The 21641-nt window shown below is 46.3% G+C and overlaps 1 protein-coding gene across 1 annotated transcript in view; it reads right to left on the minus strand.

The window, feature by feature from the left end:
* Window positions 1–21641, minus strand: part of Ttc30 (tetratricopeptide repeat domain 30) — a 55713-nt gene that overhangs the window by 18190 nt on the left and 15882 nt on the right. Inside the window, exons 3-7 of the mRNA XM_075677435.1 lie at window positions 19067–19273; window positions 6979–7125; window positions 4860–5021; window positions 4126–4362; window positions 755–858 (exon numbers count right to left, since the gene is read on the minus strand). Coding sequence (XP_075533550.1) covers window positions 755–858; window positions 4126–4362; window positions 4860–5021; window positions 6979–7125; window positions 19067–19273 — 857 coding nt within the window. The remainder of the gene's footprint in view (window positions 1–754; window positions 859–4125; window positions 4363–4859; window positions 5022–6978; window positions 7126–19066; window positions 19274–21641) is intronic.

Here is a 21641-nt window from a genome sequence, read left to right on the forward strand (position 1 = left end):
CTGCGAAGCTCCATGACGGGTACGGGGAACGTCCACCTCCACCAAATTAATGTTACGTGTAGCTGACGTACGAGTCTACAATATATTTACACGTAGACAAGCGGTGGCAATGATGGCGACGCTATCAAGCGGTGGCCACGTCGTCTTCCTTCTCCTCAGTGCAGCCACACTGTGGCGGCTGTTCCGTAGCAATATATTTGAGCTTTACTTTAGAGCTCACCAAATGATTCTATACAGAGTTAAATGTGCCCAGCCTCGGTATACGGACACTTGTGCTTATGCGGGATGACTATTACTGTAATGATTGTTTGCTATAAAAACAATACCTTGCTTACGTATACTGGTGTGGCGATTCTGCGGGGTGATGTAGTATGGCCGCAGTGTGGCCTCGCAAGTTTTAGAGCACTCGACCATATTGCCGTTTCAGGTTGCCGCAGCCACCGTTGCCCGGCATCTCATCCTAGGCACGGCAACTATGACTACTGCGAACCTTGCGATCTGCAGTAGAACGTCATAGCTACTAAGCAGTCATGGCAGGTCATCTGTTTATCTTGTATACGAAATTAGGCGCAAACCTTAGGTGCTTGATTATTAATAGGCACACCGTTTGGTGTTTAATTTTGTTCCACTGCTCCTCAAGAAAGCATGATGGCTGGTCTATTCAGGTATATCAAAATGTCGGTATCGCAAAAGGGTATCTGAGGCCGCGTACACCATTTTGCGTAAGCCACTATTCGAGAGAGTCGCCGCGTACCTGTAAGTGAGCGCGGCGTGCTCAGCCAGCAGGTCGGCGGCGAGGGAATGTTGCTCCAGGCGGCAGCACAAGAGCAGCAGGTTGCCAAATGCCTCAGGTGGCTCCTTTCGTGCGCATAATAGAGAAGACGCGACGACATGAGACGCGCAGCAGAACATCGCTCGTTAAACAGGCTTGTCAGACCGTGCCTTTCTGAGAAAGAAAGAAGTTAGAGGAAAAAGGAAGGGAGGGAAACTTCTGGATCTCTACCCCACACCAGCGAAAGCATAAAGGGGAAAAAAAGGTGAGACAAGGGAGCGGGGACATGTTCTGGGTTAGGGCATATCCAGAGAAAATATTCTTAGAACTCTTGGGCGAATTTCGGCAGATCCAACGAACATATCGCCATCTACGTTAAGCGATGCTTTCACGAATACTTTCAGTTAAATGATGTGTAAAGAGGCACATGAAGCGTGCAATTTCGCTTTAGTTCCAACCAGTATTCTGTATAAATCATAATGCTTTAGTCTAGGTACGAGTTCACATGGCGTCGTTGTATAAGACGCAGGCGCAGCGATTATTTTGCAGACTAATGCTACGTTTTCCGAGTGCTGAAGGAAGCACTGCGAGTAGTAGTGTAGGTAAAAAAGAAGTGTGAGACAGAGCGAGGCATGTCGACCCTTCAACACCGCTGACGAACGCACGACCAATAAGAAATCCCTACCAGGTGACCGCAGAGACTAATCGCCGACTCTACTGGGCGAGAATTCCTTTATTTTAAAGTGAATGTCCTTTCTCCTTCAAATCTTGTTCGTGCTTTCCCTCGCAGCGCGACAGCTAGCATTGCGAGAGCACATATCGTGCACTGGTACTAGAGTCGACCCACCGGGTCACCAGTTTGAATTGTAACACATTCGTGTATTGGCCCAATCTTGAGTACAGCACCTTCAGTATCGGCTTAGTTTACTGTTACGCGGTCTCCGGGGCCGGTCCCCCTTACCTGGCAGGACATCGACGGACAGACAGGAAACCAGGGCTGTTGATAGGCAGCGAAAGATTCTCTTCAAAAAAAGTATTACTACATTTGCCCTTTATATATATGAATATGTGAATGTAGTAATTTTGTTTTTATGAGAGATAAAAAAAAATTGATTGATTGATTGATTTCCGAATTAACGTATTGGTGATGCCGTTGCTACTGATTATGTTCAAGGGCTCTTAAGCTTTATTCCTTTCACAAACTTTTCTAAAACGTTGGTTTCGGCCCCAATTCCTCAACGCGTGCTGGTTACTCTTATGACTCCGATAAAAACACAGAAATTGCGCAACATTAGTATCTACTATGTACACATCTGTAGGACACACCACAAGGAGGCCGACAGCGTACTACCAAATGGTTTTCAAGTCTCTGTGCAGTGAAAACACGACAGTAATGTCACTCCATACGCGTGTAGTCTCGCATGTAGGATATGAAAAGCATGCGAAAATATTCAGAGGCGGCCTGGTACGTAGAGTCACTTGTAAGCAAGCAGATTGAATCGACGAGGCAAGGACAAATTTATTAGTGGTTAAATGAGGACTTGTAAAGATTGTTGCGAAATTCGGAAAGATAACAAGCGTTTATCGATCGGACATTGTGAACAACATTTGGAAAGAAGGAAGTACGCCGTTAAATTTCAGGTTCGACAAAGCTCGACTCGACGTCAACGCTCTACTTGTACACGTATATATCCTCAGCATAAGCCCCTATCACGAAAGATCAACCATGACAATATAAGATTTCTTAAAGCTAGCATACGGCGCTGCTAAGCACGAGGTCGCGGGATCAAATCCCGGCAACGGCGGTCGCAATTTGTTAGGGCCGAAATGCAAAAATACCCGTGCACTTAGGCTTATGTGCACGTTGAAAACCCCAGGTGGTCCAACGTCATGCTTCATAATCACTACGTGGTTTGGGCACGTAAAAGCTATAATTAATAAATAATAGTGCACCGCCTGACGGTGAACTTGAGCGCACAAGGAAACTGCCTATATGCGGTCTCTTCGACGGGGAGATAAAACTGATGGAAGAGGTGTATTGCAAAAATTTTGGAAAACGTCTCCTAAGAAAATGTGCAATTATTTCCTAGCTATTTGAAGCGCTTGTGAACTTGCTTCTTGATTAACGTGATGTCAACCATTTATTATTCTACAGTCGACCTCATCCATTTTTCATTTCAGTTCATTTGAAATGGGACCAGCAGACCTTGTCTATTTTTTCGTGATGATGAATTTATTACTAGGGTATTGAGCTTGTATTGGCTATAAAGACGAAATGAAAATGTTGTTACGCCGCCAGCCTCGCGTAGTATCTTCCCCTGGACGGTGATTGTCATACAGTGTGTGCGTGCGTGCGTGTGTGTGCGTGCGTGCGTGCGTGTGTGTGTGTATGTGTGTGTGTGCGTGTGCATGTGCGTGTGTGCGCACGTGCGTGTGTTTGATGCTGCATATGATTCTGAATGTCGCGGATTTTTTGTCCACCATTCTTTTGTGTTATTTAAATTTTCACTTTGGATTCCTGCATGTGTGCGCCTATATGATGGCTTTATAAGTCGTTAGTTTGACTGTTACGACCTAATGCACTGTAGAGTAACAGTTTGGTCTTATATTCACAAACTTTTCGTGCGCTATAACGTTTGCATGAAAGGAACCAGTCTATACTCACAATGGGACAGAAGGCGTAATACATTTCAAAATAATTCCTATAGCACGATAACGTTAGTTAGATTCAAGGGGAGTACGGTAGCACGATTAAAAGACGGGACAAAAGAAGACACATAGGGACACACACAGCGCTGTGTGTGCCCCTATGTATCTTCTTTTGTCCCGTCTTTTAATCGTGCTACCGTACTCCCCTTGAACCCTCGTTAGTTAGATCCCACAGGCTGTAACAAAGCCCCACCCTGGAGAGCGGCGCTTGCGTTTTCCTGTGCTCGTCGCATCGTTCAGAAACGTGTGGTGCTGGCGTTTGCAGCTCCGAATCGATTTCACGAAAAACAAGCCCTGCACCTCCGGATGGCAGTTGTCTTTGCTATGCTCGCCAGAGACAGGCGTGCGCAATTCCCTTTCGGCGCAGAAGGCTGCTATCGTCTCATGGCATATATCATACGTTGAACTAGCGGGTGTTTAGATTGCAATCACAACGTATATCGCCCGCCTGTATGGTGGAAATGCTCGTACTGTGCGCTCGCCATGTTTCGCCAGCGATATATATTTTTTTGCTAATATACAATATATAAGCAAACTTATATTGTAGGCTTTTAAATTCAGGACATGCGCAAGAGCTTGGCGCAACGATAAATGCGGTAAATGTTGTCAGCTTTTGTGCGAAGGAATAACTGCGGCGGCAGTACCTGCAGCAGGAACTGCAGCTTGGCCAGTGCAGCAGCCGGCTGCTGATCGGCCTCCAGGAGTGCCTGGTTGTGCAGCGTCACGGCGTCCAGTTCGTGCTCGGCGCGAGGAGGCATGTCCGTGAGGGCTTCGCGCGCCGCCGCCGGGTTGGCCAGCCGCAGCTCGATGGCTGCCTTCAGGTTGAACGCTTCCACCAGCGCGGATGCGTGCAGCGCGGCCGTGTTGCCCACGCTGCGGACCTGCGCGCGCCTTCGTTTGTCATCTTACGGCGGTGCGAGTATTGCGACGAGGAAGGCTCGATACGGGCATCCCGAAACGAAGGTCACGGAGCGGTGTTTCCGCAACAGCACGCCGAATGGTATAGCGAACGTGCGTGCTGCGAAATTCAGTCACCAACGCGGCATTTAGCCAACATGTTGCGATGTGACTCTCGTGCTACGATATTGACGTCCACACAAACTTCAGTAGGTATAGACGTAACAAGACATTTGCATTATGGATATCCTGCTAAAGTTTCTAGCTATGCGATATTTGCAATCACGAAGTTTCATTTTTGGCATTATCAGTGATTTGCTTCTGCTTAATCTGGAAGCAATATTTGCCAAGGAACTTGCGCTATTGTCAGATATTGCGGTCGTAGAGATATCTAGCTATTAGGTAGCAATGAAAACGGAGCTCCGTCCCGCGTGCAGTCATAGAAAAACAAAAGAAACAAAAATGAAACCGACTGTGGCACCTCGAGTCCTTCGGTGGCCATCCCGACGCTCAGTTCTGGCCGGTCCCGAATGCCCCGCTCGATTATGTGTGCCAGCTGCTGCAGAGCCGGCGCGTAGTCCCTCCGGGCGTAATGGCACAGCGCCACAGCGTACCACAGCTGAGGAGGTGCGTCCGCTTGCGACTGCGTGTGCGCCGCGGGAAGATGGACTGAAGCTCCCTCGCCATGAAAACACAGAAAAATTCTCACCGAACCACGTTATACCGAAGCCGAATCCGGCACGGAGATATCTGCTTTATATCGGGTATCCATTATAGATATACGTAATATATATATAAACGTATATAAAAAAAGTAAGTTGTGAGGTCTCTGCGAAAGAAACAAACTGCTTGTGTGTGAAGCCGGGATTGCAATCACTTCACGGAAGTGACAACATAATGACGTGTTATTCTTTTACATCATTGCACAATATGTATAAATAGTTCCGGTTTTCCAACTCTAACTTGGCTTCTTGTCGCTTTCCCCAGACCTCCTCATCCGAACCCCATGGCTGACCGTCCATCAGGTGTCAGCAGATGTAGGAAGACAGGTAGAGTGCGGTCAAGAGTAATTTCCTTACTATACGTCGCTCATTATGTCTAAAATAAAGTACCAATTACTGATACTGCGTATGAAGGGCGATCATGATGCCTCCGATGGCCCGGCAAAGGTTCTCTTGCGGATTTTCTTGTCCCCTCGGCCACTTGCCGTGTCGAGGCGTGACACAAACACAACATTAGGTTACTTACACGCACTCCGCACCTTCGCTGAAACGCACCCGCGCAGTCGGTGTGATTCAACGGCATAGGTAGTACGTTGGCGTCCATGTTGCGCTAGAACCAAGCACACAACCGCTCACCAAAATGCGCGCGCGCGTGCAGAAGGCACCATTTCACATTGCTGTTGCTGAGTGCACTCCCGATGGAACGCGAACCCGAACTCTGGCATTACAGTCGTTATCTAGCTCGAACGTGAGGTGTCAGGCTGAATTGCCGATGACATCTGTACTGGTACGAATATATTGACGGGGAGCTTAAAGCGGCGGCTTGTCACCCGCCACTCCGCCAGTCGATGGTAAAGTTTACGGCACATATGTTAATTGAACAGCAGTGGCCTCTCCTGTAAGGAATATCTGCCGGGGAACAGCATGAACAGCATGTTGGTTGACATGTTGTGTTCAAAAGTTATGTAACCCACCTCTGCTATGTCTCTAAATAAGATAGCAGTATTTGTAAATAATAATAAATAATAATAATAATGACGACGCTGCTTGCGTCGAAACCCCGAAGCGGTTGTAGATATGACCGCGGCGTCAGTGAGAATCTGCAGCCGACCGCGGACATGTGTAAAATCAACGCAGAATACTGAAAAATTTGACGGCAGGAGACCATAAAAATACTAAGCGTTTGGAAAAGTTCGGGCCTAGCGACGGAATCGCATCGCAATGCAGCGTTTGCTCAATCTTGGGTCTACAGATTTCGGGCAGTCGCAGGCTCGACCCGTACAGGACTTCCGATAGATGTCAGATCTTTGTTACACAACTATGCTATCTTTTTTATGATTCAGATGCGCGGATGGCTACATCTGAAATTTTAAATTATCCCCAGCCGTGTAGTACCTAGGCCGCAAGACCAAACCCCCCCAGCTCCGTCTGGATTCCGCAACCAAAGTTGGTGCTTTCATGCCACGTCAACGCCCAGGCAGCTTTCTTCACGCGCGCCACGTGCGCATCATCACGCATGAGGGTCACGTCGAAAAATCTAGTGGAAAACCGGGGAGCATCAGAAATGTATGTTGCCACCATACTTTTGTTACACGGGCAGCTGGCGGTGTCACGGGAAAGTCCTATCAATGTTGCAGCTTTGAAAAATCGGGCATCTCTAAAATCTGTCGGCGTCTGTTTTTAATAAATCTCTCACACAATTGGCCCTCTGCAGCGCTTGTTGGAGGACAGCCGTTCGTCAGTATACTCTCGCCTGCCTTGCTACAAAACTTCTTTTCAAACTGTGTTTTGGCTGATAAAAGTGGTTAGTTCTAGCACATTCCCCGGTTGTTTTGCGTGGATCTATATAAGGTTAAATCGCTGCCCCGTAACTCTTACCTGGAGAGCCTTGTTGAACAGCGCCAGTGCCTCGTCGGGTCTTCCTTCCTTGTAGGCGAGACAGCCGAGATTGACTTGCGTATCTGCGTTGTCGTCCTCAGACGGGCCACCTTGCAAGAGCAGCGCGCGGGCGCCTGCGAGGTCATCCTGCGTAGTTGTTACGAATATTTCAAAACTTTCCCTGTCATCCTTTCGTCTAAAAAAGCGCTCATGTAATGGAGTGTATTTATATTTCACTACTCCGCCCCATCCGAACCGCCTTGACACTTATACACATCAAATCCTCCAGCACATTACGCAGCGTCTTCCTGCGTTTTCAGTTCCGCAGAAGCGGACCCTCTGGAAGATTGCATGGTAAGTGCCCTACTGGAGTATATAGAAAATGTCGACTATGCAGCCTATGGAAACACACCATTTAATTTATACCGACATCCCTCTCAAACTTTTGTTTAATATGTGTTGTACGCAGATTTGGGTTCTACGAGGCTACATGTGTCGACGTTTTGAGGTATTTTCCTTAATTTTCTCCCTGCCTTGTATAGCGATGTGATAGTGCTCCACGAAATTATAATCGTGCAGTTGTTAGCGTACTATAAGCACTAGCAAATTTAAACATTGCTGCTCTGTGAATACTTGTGGAATCCGCGAGAAATTAGCGATGGCTCTCCCTACAGCCAATTCACCTTCCATGGGTTTCCAGGGCAGCGGAGCGCCTATTGCACCAAAACACATCTTTAAGGTACATACAACTGCTTTCGAGTCGCGTCAGTAGTAAAATGATCTAGGTAAAAGGGAGAAATTGTCCTCTTTCGAAACAAACTTCGCCTATGTGCTTCTGTGCAACTACATCACACCAACATCGCATAAATACCTTCTATTTGCTTATACAGTATGCACATCATCGATTATACAAATACTCACATATTCGTTACAATTTTCCTCAAACCACATTTACACGTGAAGCTTGACGATTGAATTCGCCGGTCATTTTCTTCAGTCAACTTCTTCGAATGAATTTACTGCACGGGTACAACACGCCCATTTCCATTGTCTCCTCCATGTTCAAGACTCCAACGCTAACCAGCACTGCTCGGGCACGTTATTGACTCTCAGGTGTTTTCTCTCATTGCTTGCAGCCTGCCATCATTGTGCACAGCACAATGCTCGACGACTTCAACTATCAAACACGTATTCTTTCTTTCTTCTTCCTTCACCTTTTGGCACGTACACGTGAATGGAGGGGGATTCGCGATGGTTCACAGTGTGAACATAATATGAAATTCTTGCCTTCTGTTAACTTACTGATCAGTACTAGCTATATTTAATTATTACTGCTTATAAATGATGTTTATCGCTTTTTCTTTTCTTGAATAGAGGTCATGCCAATTTTGACGAAGATGCTACGTTATAAAAATGATGCGATCCAGTGTTAATAATGAGCAAAATGTGTTTTTTATGAGTCTCTCTGAAGCAATGACGTCCTAGTGAACAATTGACACACTTCCTTTTGGGCTTCACTTAGGTACTTGCACGAAAAGATAAGATATTAATCGCCAAAAGTGGAAGGCTCATACGCAATAAGGAATTATATTTACGGCAGTAGAGAAGGAAATGCTCCAATGATTCTATATTTTCCGATCACACAAAGGTTCTATGGTGCGAAAGCACAGCTGCTCATGTACAGATTTAATTGCGCTATTTGAAATCACAATACGGTGCCGAGAGGGACATGACCGGACATTCTAGAGGAACGCTAAATGTCCGTAATCTGGTGCGGCAAGGATGGGCTCATTTTTTCTACCTAGAAGTTGTCGCCTTCGGAATCTTGTCACCGAAAGCAGGCTAAGGTTGGGTAGAAAGAAACCTAGTTCCCCGCCAAGCGCTGCCTTTGCCAAGCTGTCTGCAATCTCATTAAGTGCTAGTCCACAATGTCCAGGTATTATTTCATCTTATTGATCAACTAAAAAACTAATCGACGAAGGATTTCTCGCCGCCTCGCGTTTTATCGATCTAACGGAAGCATTTCATAGCATAAATCATAATATCATTTTTTCGAAGCTTGAAGAAATTGGCAATTGTGGGCCTGCTTTGTCACCACTAAAAAGCTACTTATATAACAGAGTTCAAGTTGTTGCCATTTCCAACGCTTATTCTCGACAGCGAATTACTAACGTTGGTGTGCCCCAGGGATCTATCCTGATGCCACTTCTGTTCTTGGTTTATATTAATGGTTTACCTAACTGTCTTTCTTCCACAAAATGCATTCTGTACGCAGATGACACCATAATATTCACCTTTCATAATGATATCTCATCTCTCGTTAATAAGTTAAATGCTGACATAGAAAATATCCTAAGGTGGTGTAATGTTAACATGTTATCAATTAATGCAACAAAGACTAAATTTGTTGTATTCTCTTCTCATCAGCGAAACACACCATCCATTCCACCTATCACTTTCGGTTCTCACCGCCTTCTTCCAAGTTCATGTTCATCTTTCCTTGGTATTATACTTGATTGTAATTTGAAATATCACAATCACATTGTTACGGTGAAGGGAACGAAGAAGTTGGATTGGACTAGACGAAGACGAAGTCTGGCAGTTGCCTGAACGCCATATACGCCAGTTGTATATATACGTTATTTTACACTCGTGGGCCTGCTTTCTTCCTGCAACATTTTGGTGGAAGGTGCGGGGTACAATCACGGAACTTCGCAGCAGACGTCATCTACCTGCCGCCACAATGGCAAATCAAACGACACAAGCGACAACGCCTCAGCAGCCCGTGCCAACGGTCATCCTCACTCATCCGCGGGACCCAGGGACATTTTGTGGCACGGACAACGCCGACGTCGAGGACTGGCTTACGATGTACGAACGAGTGTGCGACAACAACAGGTGGGATCCAACAATGATGCTAACAAAAGTGATATTTTACCTAATAGGAACTGCGAGGCAATGGTACGACACACACGAAGCTGACCTAACGAGCTGGGATGTCTGCAAAGAAAAAATGCGAGACCTGTTTGGCAGACCTGTCGGTCGTCGGCTGGCGGCAAAAAAAGAACTTGCGTGTCGCGCTCAAACGTCAACAGAATTCTATGTCGTCTACATACAGGATGTGCTGGCTCTTTGTCGCAAGGCTGATAACAACATGACCGAGGCAGACAAGATTGGTCACATATTAAAAGGTACTGCAGACGATGCCTTCAATCTCCTGATGTGCAGAGATTGTGTCACTGTGGATGCAATTATAAAGGAGTGCCGGCGCTTCGAACAAGCGAAGGGCCGCCGCGTCGCTCAGACTTTCCACCGATTGCCCAATACCACCGCGACATCTTCTTGCGAAGACCCGCCGCGCTTCATTCAGCCCACAGGACCGGACGAAATCACGCGCATCGTTCGCCATGAGCTTGAGGCCATGGCTCCGGCTCCAGTCCGTTCTGACTGTCGGGAAAGCGTGCCCGCTATCTCCCTTATACAAGCGGTCGTTCGGGAGGAAATAGAAAGTTTGGGCATTCCATCTCGCTGCTCGGTCCGCCATACAAACACCTACCAGATTTCTCCGGCCGCTCGCTCCCAGACGCAAAGCTTTCCGCCCCCTCGTCGCAACCCAGCTGACTGGCGCACAGCGGATGATAAACCTATCTGTTTTAATTGTTCCGGTACTGGACACATCGCCCGTCATTGCCGCAACCATCGGTCGTCGCCTCCTCGGTGGTCGTCTCCGAGTCACTACCGCCAAGTACCAGACAATCGTACGTTCTCGCCCTATACGCCGACTAGGAACATCAACGCCGACAGTGCTCCACCAAGATCCAGGCGCTTCCCGTCTCCGCAAGGTCGTAGGTCCCGTTCGCCTCTCGTTCACCGCTCTTCGTCCCCTTCTGCAACCGGTCGCTTCGCTTTGGGAAACCAGGCGGTGCAGCTCCCGGAGGTGAAGCTGCAACTCCGACACGGCCCACAAATCCTCTGTTGACCCTGCCTACATGTGGAAACCTATTGAACATTGAAGTTGATGGCGTTCTTATTAGATCTCTCGTTGACACAGGAGCGCAGCTTTTAGTTATGAGCGCTGCTCTCCGCCGAAGGCTCAAAAAGGTTCTGACACCCGCCGTACCGTGCACTGTGCGAGTCGCCGATGGGAATACTTCACCTGTCCTTGGAATGTGCACAGCACGTGTGACCACTGGGGGCCATTATGCCGTTGTTCTATTTATCGTCCTTGAACACTGTTCACACGACCTAATTCTCGGCCTCGACTTCCTTTCGAAACACTCTGCCCAAATTGACTGCTCCGCAGGTGTTGTACAGTTGGATTTGCCGCTTCCTGCCTACGCAACAACTTGTGCTTCACACCGCTTATGTTCTGCTGACTTTGCAAGGCTGTCTCCACAAGCGGCTACAAATGTCCTCCTGACGTCCTGTCCTCCCGTACCTGATGGCGAGTACGTCGTGTCGCCGCTTACAGACGTGGTTTTGTCGCGCAATATTGCCCTACCGAGCACCTTAATCCGGATCCGCGAAAACTGCGCTCGCGTGCCCATCATCAAATTTGGATTTTCGTCGCATGTGCTGCCACACGGTATCGCCATAGCGCATATCACTCCTTTGGAAGAATTTGAGATTTCTTCTTTGACCTCTGAATCCTTCGTCAGTACCAACAGACCTTTGTCAACCACTCCTCCGTACTCGACGCCTGTGGACGATGTTTCTAAGATGATCGCCCCTGACCTTCCTTCCGAGCAAACAACAGCTCTTCGTCACCTCCTGTCATCTTTTCGGGACATCTTTGATTTGGACGACCGTCCACTTTGCCAGACATCTGTTGTCACGCATCGCATCAACACCAGTGACGCTAGCCCCATTCATAGGCGGCCATATCGTGTCTCCGCAACACAAAGGGCCATCATACAGAAATAAGTAGACATGATGATGGACAAGGACATCATTGAACCTTCCAGTTGCCCGTGGGCATCACCGGTTGTCTTAGTAAAGAAAAAAGACAACTCGTGGCGCTTCTGCGTTGACTACCGTCACCTCAACAGGATAACAAAGAAGGATGCTTATCCCCTGCCGCGCATTGACGATGCTCTTGACTGCCTTCACGGATCCCAATACTTTTCATCAATTGACCTCCGCTCCGGCTATTGGCAGATTAGCGTCGATGAGATGGACCGCGAAAAAACAGCCTTCGTCACACCGGACGGTCTGTACCAATTTAAGGTCATGCCGTTTAGATTATGCAATGGGCCAGCTACATTTGAGCGCATGATGGACTCTCTCTTGCGCGGCTTGATGTGGCCTACATGCCTCTGTTACCTCGACGATGTCATTGTGTTTTCGCCGAACTTTGACAGCCACCTGCGGCGCCTCAAACCATACTGTCCGTGTTTCGCAGGGCTAGCCTTCAGCGAAACTCCTCCGAGTGCCATTTCCGTCGCCGTGAAATTAACATGCTCGGCCATCTCGTAAACGCCGCCGGAATCCAACCTGATCCACAGAAAGTTCACGCCGTGCGAAATTTTCCTGTACCTTGTTCAACAAACGATGTCTGTTGTTTTCTGGGCTTATGCTCTTATTTCCGGCGATTTGTGAAAAATTTTGCCGACATCGCTCACCCTCTGACTGACCTTCTTAAGAAAGACGTCTCTTTCTCTTGGGGACCTCTGCAGGAGAAAGCCTTTTCTACCCTGATTGAGCCGCTTACAACTTCCCCAATTCTGTCACACTTTGACTCTTCTGCGCCCACTGAAGTACGAACTGACGCGAGTGGTCATGGCACCGGCGCTGTCCTCGCTCAGCGTCAACAGGGCCAAGACCGTGTCATCGCTTACGCTAGCCGCCTTCTTTCCACGCCCGAGCGAAATTACTCCATTACCGAGAGAGAATGTCTCGCGCTCGTATGGGCGGTCGCGAAATTCCGGCCGTACCTATTCGGTCGGAGCTTCTGTGTCGTAACCGATCATCACGCCATCTGCTGGCTCTCCTCTTTGAAGGACCCAACTGGACGACTTGCACGTTGGGCATTGCTTCTACAGGAATATACATTTTCTATTATGTATAAGTCAGGGCGCCTGCATAAAGACGCTGACTGCCTGTCCCGCAATCCCGTGGATCAACCGGACGATACCGATGCAGACTCGGACATCAGTGTTCTACCATCTCTGACTTCCTTCATATTGGTGACGAGCAGCGCAAATATCCTGTTATTCGAACACTTATGGAACGCCTAAGCTCCTCGCCCAATGACCCGTCCCTCCGCATGGGCACCTTGCGCGATGGACCTTTATACCGTCGTAGCGTTCGTCCTGACGGCCCGGAGCTCCTCCTAGTCGTTCTCAAGCACCTTCGACTAGCCGTGCTCGAGCAACTTCACTACGCTCCTACTGCTGGACATCTGGGCATTACTCGTACATACGACCGCCTGCGGCGCCGCTTCTTCTGGCCGGCATTTATTGCTCTGTGCGCCGTTATGTCACTTCTTGCGACCTGTGTCACCGCCGGAAGACGCCTGCTACGCATCCCGCTGGTTTGCTTCAACCAATCGATATCCCCACACAGTTGCCTGAACACCATATAGGCCAGTTGTAAATATACGTTATTTTACACTCGTGGGCCTGCTTTCTTCCTGCAACAATATTGCTCACATAAAAAAGGAAATAGCTTATGGTATACGCATATTAATCAAATCAAACCTCCTGGGCCCCTTTCCAATTTCTATCAAAGGCAACAAATGGATTGCTGTAGCAACCGATTATGCCACGAGATATGCCATCGCGCGAGCGCTACCAACCAGCTGCGCTACAGATGTCGCAGACTTCTTACTATACGACGTCATCCTGCACCACGGCGCCCCTCGCCAGTTGCTGACGGATCACGGCCGCTACTTTTTATCGAAGGTCGTCGATGATCTGCTCCGCTCCTGCGCAACAGAACACCAGATTGCTACCGCGTACCACCCTCAAACGAACTGCCTCACCGAGCGACTCAACCGCAGGCTAACTGAAATAGTGGCCATGTAGTTTCCGACGATCGCCGCGACTGGGACGTCGCTTTACCATACATCACTTTCGCATACAACTGGTCCCGTCACGACACTGCCGGATTTTCACCATTTTACCTTTTGTATGGCCGCGACCCCACCTTGCCCTTTGACACGTTGCTACCTTCCGCAGTACAATCACCCAGCACTGGTTATGCTCGCGATGCTATTGACTTAGCCGCCCAGGTCCGAGATGTCGCCCGTCATCGCCTCACAGTCTCGCAAGCTTCTCAAAAGCGACGCTACGATCTTCGGCACCGAGACTACCATTTTTCACCTGGTTCTCTTGTCCTTCTCTGGACGCCTTCACGTCCCGTCGGCTTGTCGGAAAAACTACTTTCCCGTTATTCTGGTCCGTACCAGATCTTGCGCCAACTGCCCGACGTGACATACGAGATCGCCCCAGTCGGTCAGCCTTCAGTGCATAGCAAAGTCACCAGCGATGTTGTTCACGTCGCCAGGCTTAAGCCCTATGTCCCCCCATTAAGTGAGGCTCTATAATTTGCACCGGGACGGAGCTACTCCACCGGGAGGGTGATGTTACGGTGAAGGGAACGAAGAAGTTGGATTGAACTAGACGAAGACGAAGTCTGGCAGTTGCCTGAACACCATATAGGCCAGTTGCAAATATACGTTATTTTACACTCGTGGGCCTGCTTTCTTCCTGCAACAATATTGCTCACATAAAAAAGGAAATAGCTTATGGTATACGCATATTAATCAAAACACGCCCTTACTTCACACGTGCCACATTACTCTCACTTAACCACTCTTTTGTCCACTTTCACATTACTTATGACATAATATGTTGAGGCAACACCTATGATACTCATACTGCATCTCTCCAGACAATTCAGAACCAGGCCATAAGAATGATTACTTACAGCCCACGCTTTTCTAATGCCACTTCCCTACTACACGAGAATAACATCCTCACCATATCTGAACTCACGAAATACAACCTAGGTAATTTTTTTTACAGATTTGGGAATAATGAGCTACCATCGATTCCATTTTCGCCTTCTAACCTGATGATTCATAGTACCACCATACTTGCGTTGAATAACAATTTTCTTTTACCAATAATCCGCACTAACTATGGTAAACAGACTGTAGAATTCACTTCCATATCATTATGGAACACCTTTCTTTTCACAATGAAAAACGCAAGATCTTTATCACATTTTAAAAGAGAACTAAAAATGCATTTTTTATTGACAGATTAACGACAAGGATTACTGTAGTCGGTCTTTGTTCGCTTTTTTTTTCTCTTTTTTTCTTTTCTCTCTTTTTTTCTTTTGTTGTTGTAAATAAAGTGTTGGTATTTTGTTCCCGCACAATTTTGCTGCTACCATGAGATATGCTAATACTTGTTATTTCTTGTAATCAATCCTGTATTTTGTTCGGTAACCGTTCTTTTCTTGTTGCTTGTATACTTCCTTATTATATGTTGTTGTTGCTTTTAGGTGTCAACTACAATAACTGTTCTTGTACAGGAGGTCACGATACAGTCTTTGACTATGGAACCTCGTTCTGCATACTAAATAGTTGTAATGTGACCCAACTTCTAATAATAAAAAAATTCTGATTCCACAAAAAACGAATTTCTTCAACGTGAGGCGGAATGAAAAGGTTAGCCGCCGGTGCAATAGTAAATTATTTGCTCTTTCTAGCGACCTAACAGTTGTCAGGCAGTCTGCGAGTAATATTATGTATGACACATTGTTCAGAATATTGTATACCACCAAACTTATGGCCATGGCCATAAGTTTATGCAACATTTATAGCCATGGCATGCATACGCATGCATTGTTTAGGCAGGAATAGCTTTTATTTTTTTCCCCTTTTAGTCAGTTTTCGCCAAAACTTGGTTCATAGCCATTCATCTAGCAAGCCAATTTTTGAAGGTGACTCACACTCTCTCGTAGCTGGCAATGGCGGCCGCTCGATTATATCGACCTCCCCTATACAATAACCTGGAAAAGCGTGTTGTTGATCTTATCTGCGTTTCCCAAAGGAGGTATTTACAGCTAGAGAGTTGAATACAATATCAAGAGAAATGACTGGTAGCATAAAATATTCGCAAATATAGTTCGACTAGCTCGCAAATATAAATTAGTTTACGCAGGCACACCACACACGATTATGGCAGAAGGTTTTTTTTTTACCGCAAAGTGATTCTACAATCGCATTCGGCAGATACCGCTGTTCAGTTCATTGAGATGAATTATTTGAAGGGAAGGACATAACATGCACGATAATTGTAGATGGAAAACATAAAGACAAAGGAAGGGGAATACGAAGTGCACCAGCAATGGATGGGAACTCCCAAGGGACCCGCTTTTCTGTCTTAATTTGTGAATTTATTCGCTTGACCTCGGCACTCAGAAGACAAAATTCGGCCGATGGCTTCCTGTTTCCCCAGGCCGGAGCACTTTTTGGCCTCGAAGCTGTACGAACGGCTCACACCGCAACCGAAGGAGTTGGCAAAGAAGGAATGTCGTTCCTTCCCGCGCTTGCCTGATGCAGGTGGAGAGGTGAACGCTTCCGGAGAAGAACAGGCGCCCACTGAGCAGCCGCTCACTCGATAGTGACCATTTCAACCCGTGTGCGACAACGGATGCTGACCGCGAGACAAACTTTCCAAAGAGGGCACGTAGAGAGGATCATGAACCCTAGAGCGATGTCAGAATAGTTGAAACCACCGACATGGGCGACATATTCTTTACCACGGTGACATACACGACAGCACGCCAATAGGGAATGATGATGATGATGATGATGATGATGATGATGATGATGATGTGTATATTTATGGCGGATTGGCCCGGTATGGTCAGAGAGTGCGAAGATGTTTCATAAAACGAAAAGATTACTAATTGGACGATGGACATAGATTTTTCAAGTGCAAATATCTGACATGGTTTTAGAGGGCCTGAAATTCATTGACCGCAAAAATGCCTGAAAGGCATAGTCACATAAAGATGTGGAGTTCCCTGTAACAAGTTTTATGCAGTGATGTGTCGGTGATAAGTAATATGAAGGCGAAAAGGTGTGTAAGTGGCGTTTTCATTTGATGACGTAAAATAACTTTCAAGAGCACCGCGATCTCCACACTTCCTTTGCGGAAAAGAGATTGGATGCCCGTGCAGTTTAGTTAAATATAGCTATTGCAGCTACACCTTCTATGAAGCAGTACTACGACTTATTTTCTTGGACAGATGATAGGTATACCTGCATTTTTTAAAACATGTAAAAAGTGCCTTAGTGCTAAACAGCGGTTCTGTACTAAGGAAGAGTGCGGGACCTAGAGGAGGATTTCTTTGACGGAGAAAAGTGTTCGCCCCTTATACTTTCTGCTTCTGTACATTCCGAAAAGGCATGCATGAAAGTAACTGTTTCATTACAACCTGTACATGTTGGCGGTTCCCCACCCACGAGCAAGTATGAGTGAGTGCCATATGTGTGACCGAGTCGCCATCTGCACAATCCAACCTCAAGCCACCTCACTCGATTTTCATGAAGTATGTTTTTTTTTATTGCGGCTGTACAGTGCGCAGTTTATTCGCGGTCTCCTTGTCCCAGTCCCGCTGCTACGTTTCCCTCAGTTTCTACGCATGTATGCGTTGAGCTCAACATATGGAAGAGGGGGGGGGGACTATTCTAAAACATTCAAGAGCAGTAACTAGCGCATTCCTGTCCGCCTCCATAATACCTTGGATGCCTTGATGGCCAAGCACCCCGCAAATTATAATTTTTAGGTTGGCTTCATCTGCCACGTAGAGGACCGAAGAGAGCTCATTTAGGATAAGAGGCTTAGATGCGCTAGTTGGTCGCTGGCTTGATGTAACCTGGTTATAACGGCGCGTTTTGTGGCTGGGACACAGAAACAATGCACAGAGTTCAGTCGCCCACACTTCAATTGAGCTTTACTGCGTAAAAAAATACACCCGCTGCAGTTCCTGCGCAGAAACATTGGAAACAGCATTACCACAGCGCACATTGTCAGCACAAAAGCAGATCGTCATGTCTCAAATCGCAACTGAATGTCCTTCCGCCCTCATTCACTTTCAAATAAGTTATTTAGGACACACACTAAATTTATTATAGGGAGCCTGAGGGTTCGTTAAGGATATGCAACTAGAAGGAAGGTTGGAGCTTCCACCAGTTTGGAAGTCTCCGCTCTTGAACGGGCCACGAAATAAATTTTGCTGTTCCTGTTAAATACATAAAAATCAATAAAAAAGCATATTCTAGGTGGAACACTGCTTGATGCTCCAAGTGTGAGGCCGCTTATCTGGAAATTGGTTCTAGCTTCAAAACTTCTTTCTAGTGGACTTGTCTTGTGAACTGTCCGGCTTCTAGTAATGAATTGCATGGTTGGACTTAAATAGATTAGTTAAATTATATAGATTAAGGGTTTTTAAATTTTGATATATACACTGTGTTTTTGGTGAATAATTTCCGCTTTGAAGAGTAGACCATCTCGTAGACTATACATAATTGTTATATTTGCACAAAAGCGAATTTTGATAATCCGAATAAAAAAATTAAGAAGTGCTTTACGGAAAGAGTGCGTGTGCAGAGTGAACGAATGAATTGATACGCACAGGTCATTGCAGCCAATGCCAGTCGGAACAACTAGTTGTCGACGAAGCTCATTTACTAATCGTGCCGCCCTCGCTGTTTTTCACATTTCTTGTTTCGCCAGTGTAACGGCATGTTATCGACTGTCACTACAATGAACGTCACAGAAGTGCACGGGTTCGATGTCCAGCACTTATGAGCATTCAAAACGCCGCCGCTATTTCTTATATTGAGTGACGCAGCGTGGTATGTCGTTTCTCTCGTACGATTCCACGTGTTTTCAAATGATGTCAAGCGTCCAGGGTGTTCTAGACATGCTCGGCATACTAATGTAGTTCTTTAGTGGCGACTCACCTGCTAACTTGCAAGGCTTCCACACACCAGCACGGCATGCGGAGGGACCTGCCATATAGCAGGTGTCGCTGTTATGACGCCTCCGGAGAAGGAACTGCCTACCTGGGCGTAGCGGATGGCCGCTTGCAGCTGTCTCGCAGCCGGTGCCATCTCGGGCTTGTCCTCGGCCAAAGCCGCGGCAACCTGGAGGGCCTCGTCGTAGGCGCTGCCGCTCTGGTACAGTGCTTGGGCGCGGCTTAAGGCGTAACGAGGCTCATCTGGACAGAGGGTGCATAGTTGCTCGTAGCAGGATGCAGCCTGCTCGAACTCCTGCGATGTAACACAAAGCGTAGAGCGCGCTATAGGCGTACCCATAAATCTTGTGCTCAACAGGTGTCTTGACATAGTGTTCGGGTGCAACCAGAATTTCGCAAGGTTACTTCTGCCTGCGATCTTGTCCCTATTTCTTCCCAACTTTATCCCCGCCAAGATCGCAATCGGTTCTTGTAAATTTGCGCCGCCGACCAGCTAACAGAAAACTTTAGCTCTGGGCTAACTCCGATTACCTTGGTCAAATAAATCTCCATACCCAAACAACCGCTAGCATGAGTGTAAGGAAACTTATTGTATTTGAGGAAAAAAGTTAAATTCTAGGGACTCTATGTGGCGAAGTTTTTGTATAAAGAGCTCGACTTTTCTATGAAACTTTACTGAAAAGCACCAAGTATAAAAAGTTAGAACAGCAAAGTTTCCAAACCTATAGCTCTGCCCTAGAAACAGATATCGAATTAGTTCAACTGCGTCGGTCAAAGAATCTTCATAGTGGATAAATGTTATATATCTATTTATAGTTTAGGCGAAATTCTTGCAATTTTTACAAGATTCTTGAGAGTTGTACTCACAAATTAGTGGCATAGCATTTCAGTTGGTTGTATAATACATCAATTTTGTCCGCTTTAGGTGTAATATTAGGTGCATTTTAGAGAATTGTAATAACGTTTTCTTTATTGCTGAGTTGTAGTGGTTGCAGATTTGATGCATGATTTTTTATGTTAAAATTTTTAGGAAACATTTGACAAACCCAGAGCGACTTCTTACATTTACCAGATTTTAACGTTTTTCTATTAAATACAGCAATTTTTACCAAGAGGTTGCGGACAAAAACGATTTCTGCGTTCCCATTGATTTAGATATAAGCTCCCCAGCTAAACCTTTCTCTTTATGCTCTCAACAGTTTTGAACCAAAACACACATAGAAGCCAGCCATTCTTTCTGCTCCTAACCGGCTGGATACTGTTCACCTTAAATTAGAACGTGCTGAGTCCCCTCTAAATTTTACAGCAGGCATATATCTACCCCTGTCACGATCGTTTGCTGCTCTATGCCTACTTCCATATCATCAAGCACGGGCTTTAGAAAGCTCGGCACTATTGCCCCCCCACCCGCTCTTATGAGGTCGTACAAATGACCTCTCGCAATTTTACATTTGCCATCCTTTGAAAGCCTACATACATAGGCGCCAACTATGAAGGGGCTCCGGGGTCCGAACCCCTCCTGAGTTTTCCGTGGGGGGGGGGGGAGGGTTATTGCCACTGTTTTACCACCCACATCATTTGACGTTTCTTTTGAGTTGCCTCGACCTCCTCACTTAACATTTTATTGTGGCTAATAGCTTACTACATCATTGTTGACGCGGACGTGCACCGGTCGTAATTCATCATCATCATCACCATTCATCAGCCTGGTTTCGCTTTCATATTTTCGCTTTATTTCAGCTAATCCTGACAATAGAAGGACAAGCGCATAAGAAGCACCAGCGGCCGCTGTCATATCCGTATTTTCTCACTTCAACCTTGTTTTAAATTTACATTGTAAACACTGTGCACATACGCAATATATTTAATATATACACAGGAGAAATGTCATTATATTTTGCAAGAGGAGGAGGTAGCCAATTAAGGATTATTTATAAAGGTACTAATAGGCTATGTCTAGAGAATGAATATGTTGCAGTATGTTCACCTCGGTTGAAATTGCTTTGCGTGCTTTTCTGACGCTGAAAAAAATGTACAGACTTGAGTGATCCCTTCGGCCGAGTCTTTTATCATTGTATGTCAAATGCCCGTGAATGATATGTGCCTAAGTATTGCTTCTCTTTCCAGTAAACAACGCTAACGAGCCATGAATAAATATTTCTAATAATTTATAACATTTAGTAGAGATGGGGAAACATTGTCACTTCACGGAGAGATCATAAATATATACAGGGTGTTCCAACGAACTATCATTCACCAAGATTTAAAAAAGAGCATTGCGTTACCCACAAAAAAATATAGCTTATATTGTTTCCAGTACAGTGGAGTAGCTGCCAGTAATCTTTTTGTTGCTGAGACTTAATTAGGTCATCGTAATTAATTATCTAACTCGAGACGTACTATCGTAACTGTCAATTTTTTATGGAGGCATTTGTAGGCACAGCCAAGAGACCTCTATCTGCGGTATTTTCAGCGACGTACAAATTGCGTAGTAATTTTTTACGATTGATAAATAAACCCTGCCAAATAGGGGGAAATCACGCGACTGCGCTCCCACCTCCATTATAAAGGAACGCCCTCGAACATGCTTCCTCTGAGTTAGCCAGTACCAAATAAACGAAATAAAGAAAAACATCGACATACGTTATTTGCCGCACCCCTGC

The sequence above is a fragment of the Dermacentor variabilis genome, unplaced genomic scaffold (assembly GCF_050947875.1).
Source record: "Dermacentor variabilis isolate Ectoservices unplaced genomic scaffold, ASM5094787v1 scaffold_13, whole genome shotgun sequence".
In the NCBI taxonomy this organism is placed as follows: Eukaryota; Metazoa; Arthropoda; class Arachnida; order Ixodida; family Ixodidae; genus Dermacentor; species Dermacentor variabilis.